The following is a 12486-nucleotide window of genomic DNA, read 5'->3' as shown; positions in this document are numbered from 1 at the left end:
CTGCCCCTAAGGTGTGGCCAGAACGTTTTCCTTCTGCCTAGTGTCCTACTCCTGTAGAGGGCAGTATAACCCGATTTGATATTAATCAAGAGGACTGCGTCTGTCAATGAGCTTAAGAGAAAAGGATTTTACAGTAAGATTTTACAAAAATCCATTTTTTTTTTTCTAACTAAAAAAAAATAAAATAAAAAATAAAAAAGACATGGATGGATGGGGGAGTTTGCTTTGAATATAAAAAATAAATTAAATAGTGTTTTTGGTTTGTGGTGCTCAGATGCAGTGAAGGTCTGCTTTAATATACAGCAGAACAATAGCAACCTTATATAGTTCAATAAAACAGTAAAAATACACATAGGTAAGACAGAAAACTCCTCAACCTGAAATGTTTAGCTTTTGGATAACCCATTATAAGTCAATAATGAATGGCTTGTCCTTGGACCTAAAAACAAGAGCCAGTGTACATGCAAAACAAATACACAAGTTAAAAAAACATTCAAAACACATATAGGTGGGACTTAATGTAGGTACTGATGATTCCTTGTCCTTATAGAAAGTACTATATAGTATGTATCTGTATGTATGAATTGTGGACTGTCAGAATATTTATACTGCTCTGAATATAACAGTGTCTATTTATGGTAATAAGCAAAGATCTGTGAGGTAGGAGAATCTCAACTTATTTCCACAAATCAATATGTAGCGAATTCTTTTTAATTGATTCATTTCTTTTTAAAAGCATATACCAATCTTAGTGAGTACAGTCTACAGTATGGAATATATAATAATATTTATTCACAAGACATGTATTCACAATAAATGAGCAAACAGGAAGTGACACAAAAAGATAACTTTACATAAAATACAAACTTCAAACAATGAATGCAATGTGATGTTTAGCTCATTAATGAAAGTGAAAATGAAACAAGATTAAAGCAAGATTACCTTTTCTCAGGTATAGCATAAACCATAGGTAAGTATTCTATATAAACAGACCACAATTGTCTGCGAATCGCACAACCGATAGTCATTCCACTGCAGATGGAGCGAGAATATTAATAATCCCGACGGGACTAACAATGGTTAATGGTGATTGTTCTTCATTCTTTCTTTTATTCATATTCAATCATCATCTGTATCATGTGTGACCTAAATATGGGCAATGGTAAATGTTCTATATTCTATTTTATTCATATTCAATCATCGCCACTTCCTCCCACTAAATGACTACTGCCCCTGAAAATGTGTAGCCATGTACATAAAATTTAAGTTTAACTAGAAAACGTTATAATACAATAGAGAGGTACAGTATTACTGGTATGATTGAATGATCAGCCCCAGTGCTATAGTAAGTGAAAACTTCATGGAAAAGCAATGAGCCAATAACAAGAGACTGTGTAATTCTGTAAGCATTCCATATCCTGACAGTATATAAAACATCTCCAGAAGGTACAAAGAAGCAACAATTTTTAGTCAGCTTTAAAAAATTATAGCTGGCAATAGACTGAAATGGAAAGGTAGATTTTAATTAGGTTAGCTGGCAACTGCATAGCAATAATAGAAGTAATATAAATGTTTAACAAAAGCATTTTAAGGCACTTTCTAAGTCTGACAATTATCTCTTCCAAGATGTTTTATATGTCGCAGACTAATTTCTGTTTTTCTCTTTTTAGCATTCTCAATGATGCAAAAAGCAAGGATGATGTCAACCAAGATCAGGAACATTTAGGAAAAGGTGATTATAAGAAATACCTGTGACTAGTGTTGAGCGAACACGGACTGTATTATTCGTGTTCGTACCGAATAATTGGATTTTTTTTACCCGAACACGGACACGGACACTTTACTGTATGTTCGGGTAAAAATCCGTGTTCGGTCGTTTTATTTCCGGGTTTTGCATGCTTTGGCGCTCTTTTCATGGCGGGCTTTCAACAGCCAATCAACAATCGTTTAACTGGTGTGCCTTAAGCCATCCCAGCCATGCCTGCAAATGTCTTAGTAGCTGTGATTGGCCGTCTGAAGCATGTGACCAAGTCTTTATAAGTTCGAGGCAGCCGCCGCAGCAGCGTCATTCTGCTGCTTAGCTAAGGGACAGAGCACACATCAATGTGCTGGCTGCTGATTAGGGAAAGATAGGCAGGAAAAAACCATTTGTGTCCGGATAGAATTGAGGGACAGGTCGGAGTGTTTAGGCAGGGCGAGTTGTAGGCATTTTAGGGATAGAGTCTGCTGAATTATAGGGTCAGTGTCTTCTACAAACTACAATCGATATTGCTGTGTGGGGGGTGGGGTGAATCTGCACTCAATCCTGATCTACGATCTCTTCTCAATCCTGTTAGGGACAGAGTCTGCTGAATTTTAGGGAAACTGTGTTCTACAAACTACAATCGATATTGCTGTGTGGTGTGGGATTGGAGATAGGCAGGTGTCAGTGATCCACATCCATTTTTCTGTGTGTGAGCTGCAGTGAACACAATCTTTTTGGGCTGCAGTGAACACAATCTTTTTGGGCTGCAGTGAACACAATCTTTTTGGGCTGCAGTGAACACAATCTTTTTGGGCTGCAGTGAACACAATCTTTTTGGGGTGCAGTGAACAAAATCTTTTTGGGGTGCAGTGAACACAATCCTTTTTGGTGTGCAGTGAACACAATCTTTGTGGGGTGCAGTGAACAAAATCCTTTGTGGGGTGCAGTGAACACAATCTTTTTGGGGTGCAGTGAACAAAATCCTTTTTGGGGTGCAGTGAACAACATCCTTTTTGGGGTGCAGTGAACACAATCTTTTTGGGGTGCAGTGAACAAAATCCTTTGTGGGGTGCAGTGAACACAATCTTTTTGGGGTGCAGTGAACACAATCTTTTTGGGGTGGAGTGAACAACATCCTTTTTGGGGTGCAGTGAACAAAATCCTTTTTGGGGTGCAGTGAACACAATCTTTTTGGGGTGCAGTGAACAAAATCATTTTTGGGGTGCAGTGAACACAATCTTTTTGGGGTGCAGTGAACACAATCTTTGTGGGGTGCAGTGAACACAATCTTTTTGGGGTGGAGTGAACAACACCCTTTTTGGGGTGCAGTGAACAACATCCTTTTTGGGGTGCAGTGAACACAATCTTTTTGGGGTGCAGTGAACACAATCTTTGTGGGGTACAGTGAACAGAATCTTTGTGGGGTGCAGTGAACACAATCTTTGGGGGGTACAGTGAACACAATCTTTTTGGGGTGCAGTGAACACAATCTTTGTGGGGTGCAGTGAACACAATCTTTGGGGGGGTACAGTGAACACAATCTTTTTGGGGTGGAGTGAACAAAATCATTTTTGGGGTGCAGTGAACAACATCCTTTTTGGGGTGCAGTGATCAAAATCCTTTTTGGGGTGCAGTGAACACAATCTTTTTGGGGTGCAGTGAACAAAATCCTTTGTGGGGTGCAGTGAACAGAATCTTTGTGGGGTGCAGTGAACACAATCTTTGGGGGGGTACAGTGAACACAATCTTTTTGGGGTGCAGTGAACACAATCTTTGTGGGGTACAGTGAACAGAATCTTTGTGGGGTGCAGTGAACACAATCTTTGGGGGGTACAGTGAACACAATCTTTTTGGGGTGCAGTGAACACAATCTTTGGGGGGTACAGTGAACACAATCTTTTTGGGGTGCAGTGAACACAATCTTTGTGGGGTGCAGTGAACACAATCTTTGGGGGGGTACAGTGAACACAATCTTTTTGGGGTGCAGTGAACAACATCCTTTTAGGGTGCAGTGAACACAATCTTTGTGGGGTGCAGTGAACAACATCCTTTTAGGGTGCAGTGAACACAATCTTTGTGGGGTACAGTGAACAGAATCTTTGTGGGGTGCAGTGAACAACATCCTTTTAGGGTGCAGTGAACACAATCTTTGTGAGGTGCAGTGAACACAATCTTTGTGGGGTGCAGTGAACACAATCATTGTGGGGTGCAGTGAACTCAATCTTTGTGGGGTACAGTGAACACAATCTCATACTTCTGAAGATTTGAGGGTGCTGCCTGTTCCATACTCCCCCTACTCCTCATCTAGCCTTTTAGGGGTACAAACAATAGTAATTGGGGCCTAGTGTGGTTGTGTACGTGTGATATACATACACTTTTTTTGGATCATATTTTCTATTCCGCTATTTAATCAAAAACCTTTGGGGATCAGTTAAATTGGGGGATAGTCTGTGTTGGTACGTGTGAGAGAGATCCACCTTTCCAAGTTGTTGGGGTTCATCTCATACTTCTGAAGGTTTGAGGGTGCTGTGCTGCCTTTTCCATACTCCCCCTACTCCTAGCCTTTTAGGGGTACAAACAATAGTAATTGGGGCCTAGTGTGGTTGTGTACGTGTGATATACATACACTTTTTTTGGATCATATTTTCTATTCCGCTATTTAATCAAAAACCTTTGGGGATCAGTTAAATTGGGGGATAGTCTGTGTTGGTACGTGTGAGAGAGATCCACCTTTCCAAGTTGTTGGGGTTCATCTCATACTTCTGAAGGTTTGAGGGTGCTGCCTGTTCCATACCCCCCCTACTCCTCATCTAGCCTTTTAGGGGTACAAACAATAGTAATTGGGGCCTAGTGTGGTTGTGTACGTGTGATATACATACACTTTTTTTGGATCATATTTTCTATTCCGCTATTTAATCAAAAACCTTTGGGGATCAGTTAAATTGGGGGATAGTCTGTGTTGGTACGTGTGAGAGAGATCCACCTTTCCAAGTTGTTGGGGTTCATCTCATACTTCTGAAGGTTTGAGGGTGCTGCCTGTTCCATACTCCCCCTACTCCTCATCTAGCCTTTTAGGGGTACAAACAATAGTAATTGGGGCCCAGTGTGGTTGTGTACGTGTGATATACATACACTTTTTTTGGATCATATTTTCTATTCCGCTATTTAATCAAAAACCTTTGGGGATCAGTTAAATTGGGGGATAGTCTGTGTTGGTACGTGTGAGAGAGATCCACCTTTCCAAGTTGTTGGGGTTCATCTCATACTTCTGAAGGTTTGAGGGTGCTGCCTGTTCCATACTCCCCCTACTCCTCATCTAGCCTTTTAGGGGTACAAACAATAGTAATTGGGGCCCAGTGTGGTTGTGTACGTGTGATATACATACACTTTTTTTGGATCATATTTTCTATTCCGCTATTTAATCAAAAACCTTTGGGGATCAGTTAAATTGGGGGATAGTCTGTGTTGGTACGTGTGAGAGAGATCCACCTTTCCAAGTTGTTGGGGTTCATCTCATACTTCTGAAGGTTTGAGGGTGCTGCCTGTTCCATACCCCCCCTACTCCTCATCTAGCCTTTTAGGGGTACAAACAATAGTAATTGGGGCCTAGTGTGGTTGTGTACGTGTGATATACATACACTTTTTTTGGATCATATTTTCTATTCCGCTATTTAATCAAAAACCTTTGGGGATCAGTTAAATTGGGGGATAGTCTGTGTTGGTACGTGTGAGAGAGATCCACCTTTCCAAGTTGTTGGGGTTCATCTCATACTTCTGAAGGTTTGAGGGTGCTGCCTGTTCCATACCCCCCCTACTCCTCATCTAGCCTTTTAGGGGTACAAACAATAGTAATTGGGGCCTAGTGTGGTTGTGTACGTGTGATATACATACACTTTTTTTGGATCATATTTTCTATTCCGCTATTTAATCAAAAACCTTTGGGGATCAGTTAAATTGGGGGATAGTCTGTGTTGGTACGTGTGAGAGAGATCCACCTTTCCAAGTTTTTGGGGTTCATCTCATACTTCTGAAGATTTGAGGGTGCTGCCTGTTCCATACCCCCCCTACTCCTCATCTAGCCTTTTAGGGGTACAAACAATAGTAATTGGGGCCTAGTGTGGTTGTGTACGTGTGATATACATACACTTTTTTTGGATCATATTTTCTATTCCGCTATTTAATCAAAAACCTTTGGGGATCAGTTAAATTGGGGGATAGTCTGTGTTGGTACGTGTGAGAGAGATCCACCTTTCCAAGTTGTTGGGGTTCATCTCATACTTCTGAAGGTTTGAGGGTGCTGCCTGTTCCATACCCCCCCTACTCCTCATCTAGCCTTTTAGGGGTACAAACAATAGTAATTGGGGCCTAGTGTGGTTGTGTACGTGTGATATACATACACTTTTTTTGGATCATATTTTCTATTCCGCTATTTAATCAAAAACCTTTGGGGATCAGTTAAATTGGGGGATAGTCTGTGTTGGTACGTGTGAGAGAGATCCACCTTTCCAAGTTGTTGGGGTTCATCTCATACTTCTGAAGGTTTGAGGGTGCTGCCTGTTCCATACCCCCCCTACTCCTCATCTAGCCTTTTAGGGGTACAAACAATAGTAATTGGGGCCTAGTGTGGTTGTGTACGTGTGATATACATACACTTTTTTTGGATCATATTTTCTATTCCGCTATTTAATCAAAAACCTTTGGGGATCAGTTAAATTGGGGGATAGTCTGTGTTGGTACGTGTGAGAGAGATCCACCTTTCCAAGTTGTTGGGGTTCATCTCATACTTCTGAAGGTTTGAGGGTGCTGCCTGTTCCATACTCCCCCTACTCCTCATCTAGCCTTTTAGGGGTACAAACAATAGTAATTGGGGCCTAGTGTGGTTGTGTACGTGTGATATACATACACTTTTTTTGGATCATATTTTCTATTCCGCTATTTAATCAAAAACCTTTGGGGATCAGTTAAATTGGGGGATAGTCTGTGTTGGTACGTGTGAGAGAGATCCACCTTTCCAAGTTGTTGGGGTTCATCTCATACTTCTGAAGGTTTGAGGGTGCTGCCTGTTCCATACTCCCCCTACTCCTAGCCTTTTAGGGGTACAAACAATAGTAATTGGGGCCTAGTGTGGTTGTGTACGTGTGATATACATACACTTTTTTTGGATCATATTTTCTATTCCGCTATTTAATCAAAAACCTTTGGGGATCAGTTAAATTGGGGGATAGTCTGTGTTGGTACGTGTGAGAGAGATCCACCTTTCCAAGTTGTTGGGGTTCATCTCATACTTCTGAAGGTTTGAGGGTGCTGCCTGTTCCATACTCCCCCTACTCCTAGCCTTTTAGGGGTACAAACAATAGTAATTGGGGCCTAGTGTGGTTGTGTACGTGTGATATACATACACTTTTTTTGGATCATATTTTCTATTCCGCTATTTAATCAAAAACCTTTGGGGATCAGTTAAATTGGGGGATAGTCTGTGTTGGTACGTGTGAGAGAGATCCACCTTTCCAAGTTGTTGGGGTTCATCTCATACTTCTGAAGGTTTGAGGGTGCTGCCTGTTCCATACTCCCCCTACTCCTCATCTAGCCTTTTAGGGGTACAAACAATAGTAATTGGGGCCCAGTGTGGTTGTGTACGTGTGATATACATACACTTTTTTTGGATCATATTTTCTATTCCGCTATTTAATCAAAAACCTTTGGGGATCAGTTAAATTGGGGGATAGTCTGTGTTGGTACGTGTGAGAGAGATCCACCTTTCCAAGTTTTTGGGGTTCATCTCATACTTCTGAAGATTTGAGGGTGCTGCCTGTTCCATACCCCCCCTACTCCTCATCTAGCCTTTTAGGGGTACAAACAATAGTAATTGGGGCCTAGTGTGGTTGTGTACGTGTGATATACATACACTTTTTTTGGATCATATTTTCTATTCCGCTATTTAATCAAAAACCTTTGGGGATCAGTTAAATTGGGGGATAGTCTGTGTTGGTACGTGTGAGAGAGATCCACCTTTCCAAGTTGTTGGGGTTCATCTCATACTTCTGAAGGTTTGAGGGTGCTGCCTGTTCCATACCCCCCCTACTCCTCATCTAGCCTTTTAGGGGTACAAACAATAGTAATTGGGGCCTAGTGTGGTTGTGTACGTGTGATATACATACACTTTTTTTGGATCATATTTTCTATTCCGCTATTTAATCAAAAACCTTTGGGGATCAGTTAAATTGGGGGATAGTCTGTGTTGGTACGTGTGAGAGAGATCCACCTTTCCAAGTTTTTGGGGTTCATCTCATACTTCTGAAGATTTGAGGGTGCTGCCTGTTCCATACTCCTCCTCCTACTGCTCAACCATCCTTTTAGGGGTACAAACAATAGTAGTTGGGGCCTAGTGTGGTGGTGTACGTGCGAGATACATACACTTTCTTTTTGATCATATTTTCTATTCCGCTATTCAATTAAAACCTTTGGGGATCAATTCAATTGCGAGATAGTCTGTGTCGGTACGTGTGAGATCCACCTTTCCAAGTTGTTGGGGTTCATCTCATACTTCTGAAGATTTGAGGGTGCTGCCTGTTCCATACTCCTGCTCCTACTGCTCAACCATCCTTTTAGGGGTACAAACAATAGTAATTGGGGCCTAGTGTGGTTGTGTACGTGCGAGATACATACACTTTTTTTGATCATATTTCCTATTCCGCTATTCAATAAAAACCTTTGAGGATCAATTGAATTGCGGGATAGTCTGTGTCGGTACGTGTGAGATCCACCTTTCCAAGTTTTTGGGGTTCATCTCATACTTCTGAAGATTTGAGGGTGCTGCCTGTTCCATACTCCTCCTCCTACTCCTCATCCATCCTTTTAGGGGTACAAACAATAGTAATTGGGGCCTAGTGTGGTTGTGTACGTGCGAGATACATACACTTTTTTTGATCATATTTCCTATTCCGCTATTCAATAAAAACCTTTGAGGATCAATTGAATTGCGGGATAGTCTGTGTCGGTACGTGTGAGATCCACCTTTCCAAGTTTTTGGGGTTCATCTCATACTTCTGAAGATTTGAGGGTGCTGTCTGTTCCATACTCCTCCTACTCCTCATCCATCCTTTTAGGGGTAGAAACAATAGTAATTGGGGCCTAGTGTGGTTTTGTACGTGCGAGATACATACACTTTTTTGGATCATATTTCCTATTCCGCTATTCAATAAAAACCTTTCTAGGGCAAGATCTTAAATTACAGAAATATGAGGAGACCGTCAAATAAGGGCCGTGGCCTGGGTCGTGGTGCTGCTGGTAGAGCTCCTGGTACAAGGAGAGGACGTGGTCGATCTGTGCCAGCTACACGCACAAGTGAAACACCTTCCTCAAGTGTGAGTAGGCGACAGAACCTGCATCAGTATTTGGTAGGGCATCAAACGCCCCTAGAAGTGATGAGGCCAGAACAAGTTGAGGCGATAGTAGATTGGTTTGCTGCTGACAGTGCCTCCAGTTCCTTCACATTGTCTCCCACCCAGTCTACTGCAGAAAGGTCAGAGTTGGCACCTGCAGCCAATGTCCAACCGTCTTTCACCTCACCCCCTTGCAAATCAGGCCAGCAGTCTGAGCCCCAAGCCATACAGCAGTCTCTTATTCTTTTTGAGGACTCTGTCAGCAGGGTTTCCCAGGGCCATCCACCTAGCCCTGCCCCAGAAGTGGAAGAGATTGAGTGCAGCGATGCCCAACCACTTATTTCTCAAGATGAGTACATGCAAGGATCATCGCAGCACGTCTCCGATGATGACGAAACGCAGGTGCCAACTGCTGCGGCGTTCAGCATTGTGGAGACCGACAAGGAGGGCAGGGGTGAAGACTGGGTGGAAGATGATGTGGAGGACGATGAGGTCCTCGACCCCACATGGAATGAACGTCATGCAGGTGACCTGAGTAGTTTGGAGGAAGAGGCGGTGGTCGCACAGAGCCACCAGCACAGCAGAAGAGGGAGCAGGGTGCAGAAGCGGAGCGGCCGTGCCCTAGACACTACGCCCGCTACTGCCCAACGCAGCAAGGGAACGAGCGCACCAAAGTCAGCTCAAAGGAGTTCTCTAGCGTGGAAGTTCTTTAGAAAATGTGCTGATGACAGGACACGAGTGGTTTGCACCCTGTGCAATCAGAGCTTGAAGCGAGGCATAAACCTTCTCAACCTGAGCACAACCTGCATGATCAGGCATCTAAGTGCAAAGCACGAGCTGCAGTGGAGTACACACCTTCAAAACCAAGAAACGTCTCTGGCTCATCCTGCTTCCTCTTCTGCTGCAGTCTCGGCCGCTCCAGCCACATCTGTAGTGATACCGGCACCTGCCACCCCGCAAACAGACGATCTGTCAGCAACACCACCACCTGGGTCACCAACAACCATCTCCACAATGTCCCGTGGAAGCGTTCAGCTTTCCATCTCCCAAACACTTGAGAGGAAGAGGAAGTACCCCCCTACCCACCCGCGATCCCTGGCCCTGAATGCCAGCATTTCAAAATTATTGGCCTTTGAAATGCTGTCATTCCGTCTGGTGGAGACGCACAGTTTTAAAAACCTTATGTCGGTGGCTGTCCCACAGTACGTCGTGCCCAGCCGCCACTACTTTTCCAGGCAAGCCATCCCTTCCCTGCACAACCAAGTGGGGGAAAATATCAGGTGTGCACTGCGCAACGCCATCTGTGCCAAGGTCCACCTAACTACGGATACGTGGACCAGTAAGCACGGTCAGGGGCGTTATATCTCCCTAACGGCACACTGGGTAAATGCAGTGGCGGATGGGCCTGAGGCGGATAGCAATTTGGCGCATGTCCTTCCACCACCGAGGATTGCAGGGCGCTTCAGTTTGCCTCCTGTTCCTAACTCCTCCTACTCCGCTTCCTCATCCTCTACCGCCTCCTCATCCGGACAGCGTAACACCTTCACCACCAACTTCAGCACGGCCAGGGGTAAACGACAGCAGGCAGTTTTACAACTTGCCTGTTTGGGGGACAAACCACACACCGCGCAGGAGTTGTGGAGGAGCATGGAACAGCAGACAAATGAGTGGTTGCTGCCAGCGAGCCTCAAGCCCGGCCTGGTGGTGTGCGATAACGGGCGAAATCTCATAGCAGCTCTGGGCCTAGCCGGTTTGACGCACATCCCTTGCCTGGCGCATGTGCTGAATTTGGTGGTGCAGAGGTTCCTTAAAAACTACCCCGATATGTCAGAGCTGCTGCAGAAAGTGCGGGCCGTTTGTGCGCACTTTCGGCGTTCTCACCCTGCTGCTGCTCGCCTGGCAGCGCTGCAGCGTAACTTCGGCCTTCCCGCTCACCGCCTCATATGTGACGTGCCCACAAGGTGGAACTCCACCTTGCACATGCTGGAAAGACTGTGCGAGCAGCAGCAGGCCATAGTGGAGTTTCAGCTGCAGCACGCACGCGTGAGTCGCTCTGCGGAACAGCACTACTTCACCACCAATAACTGGGCCTCCATGCGAGACCTGTGTGCCTTGTTGCGCTGTTTTGAGTACTCCACCAACATGGCCAGTGGCAATGACGCCGTTCTCAGCTTAACTATCCCACTTCTATGCCTCCTTGAAAAAACAATTCGGGCGATGATGGAAGAGGATGTGGCACAGGATGAGGAGGAGGAGGAGGATGAAGAGGTAACATTTCCAAGGCTTTCAGGGCAGTCATTCGCAAGGGGCTCCGAGGGTGGGTTCCTGCACACGCAAACGCCAGGGACGCAATTGTCCAGCAGGGGCACAGTTCTGGAGGATGAGGAGGATGAGGAGGAGGAGGAGCTGGAGGAGGAGATGGAACCATGTTCACAGCAGGGTGGCACCCAGGCCAGCTCATGGCCATCACTGGTGCGTGGCTGGGGGGATACAGAGGACACGGACGATACACCTCCCACAGAGGACAGCCTTTCGTTGCCTCTGGGCAGCCTGGCACACATGAGCGATTACATGCTGCAGTGTCTCCACAACGACCGCCGAGTTGCCCACATTCTAACTTGTGCTGATTACTGGGTGGCCACGCTGCTGGATCCCCGTTACAAGGACAACGTACCGTCCTTAATTCACTCACTGGAGCGCGATCGCAAGATGCGCGAGTACAAGCGCACGCTGGTAGACGCCATGCTGCTGGCATTCCCATCTGACAGCGGGGCCACAGTGGAAGCACAAGGCAGAGGAGGAGGAGGAGGAGGTCGCCAACGCAACCAGGGCACCGCCAGCACCTCAGAAGGCAGGGTTAGCATGGCCGAAATGTGGAAAAGCTTTGTCAGCACGCCACAACAAACAGCAGCACCAGCAGCTCAGATGGAACGTCTTAGCAGGAGGCAGCATTTTACCAACATGGTGGAGCAGTATGTGTGCACACGCCTACATGTAGTGAATGACGGGTCTGCCCCCTTCAACTTCTGGGTCTCCAAATTGGGCACATGGCCTGAGCTTGCCCTTTACGCCTTGGAGGTGCTGGCGTGCCCTGCAGCCAGTGTATTATCTGAACGGGTATTTAGCACGGCTGGGGGCGTTATAACAGACAAGCGCAGCCGCCTGTCCAGAGACAATGTGGACAAGCTCACGTTCATTAAAATGAACCAGGCATGGATCCCACGGGACTTTTCCGTACCTTATGCAGAATAGCAATGGATACCGACCTTACCCACCCATTGTTCCATTTTTGCTCTTTCTCACTCTTTTGGGGTGTACCCTCATTTAAAATTTTTGAAAAGAAGCAGTGTTGGCTACCTC

The 12486-nt window shown here is 45.2% G+C and overlaps 1 protein-coding gene across 1 annotated transcript in view; it reads left to right on the top strand.

Annotated features, from left to right (window-relative positions):
- Nucleotides 1-12486, top strand: part of LOC309545393 (Fc receptor-like protein 5) — a gene marked incomplete at its 3' end in the record, with an annotated part of 153630 nt that overhangs the window by 129734 nt on the left and 11410 nt on the right. Inside the window, exon 16 of the mRNA XM_082244573.1 lies at nucleotides 1671-1732. Coding sequence (XP_082100699.1) covers nucleotides 1671-1732 — 62 coding nt within the window. The remainder of the gene's footprint in view (nucleotides 1-1670; nucleotides 1733-12486) is intronic.

The sequence above is a fragment of the Pelophylax lessonae genome (genome assembly GCF_965119305.1).
Source record: "Pelophylax lessonae genome assembly, chromosome: 1".
NCBI classification, from domain to species: domain Eukaryota; kingdom Metazoa; phylum Chordata; class Amphibia; order Anura; family Ranidae; genus Pelophylax; species Pelophylax lessonae.
This window is presented reverse-complemented; position numbering and strand designations above follow the sequence as displayed.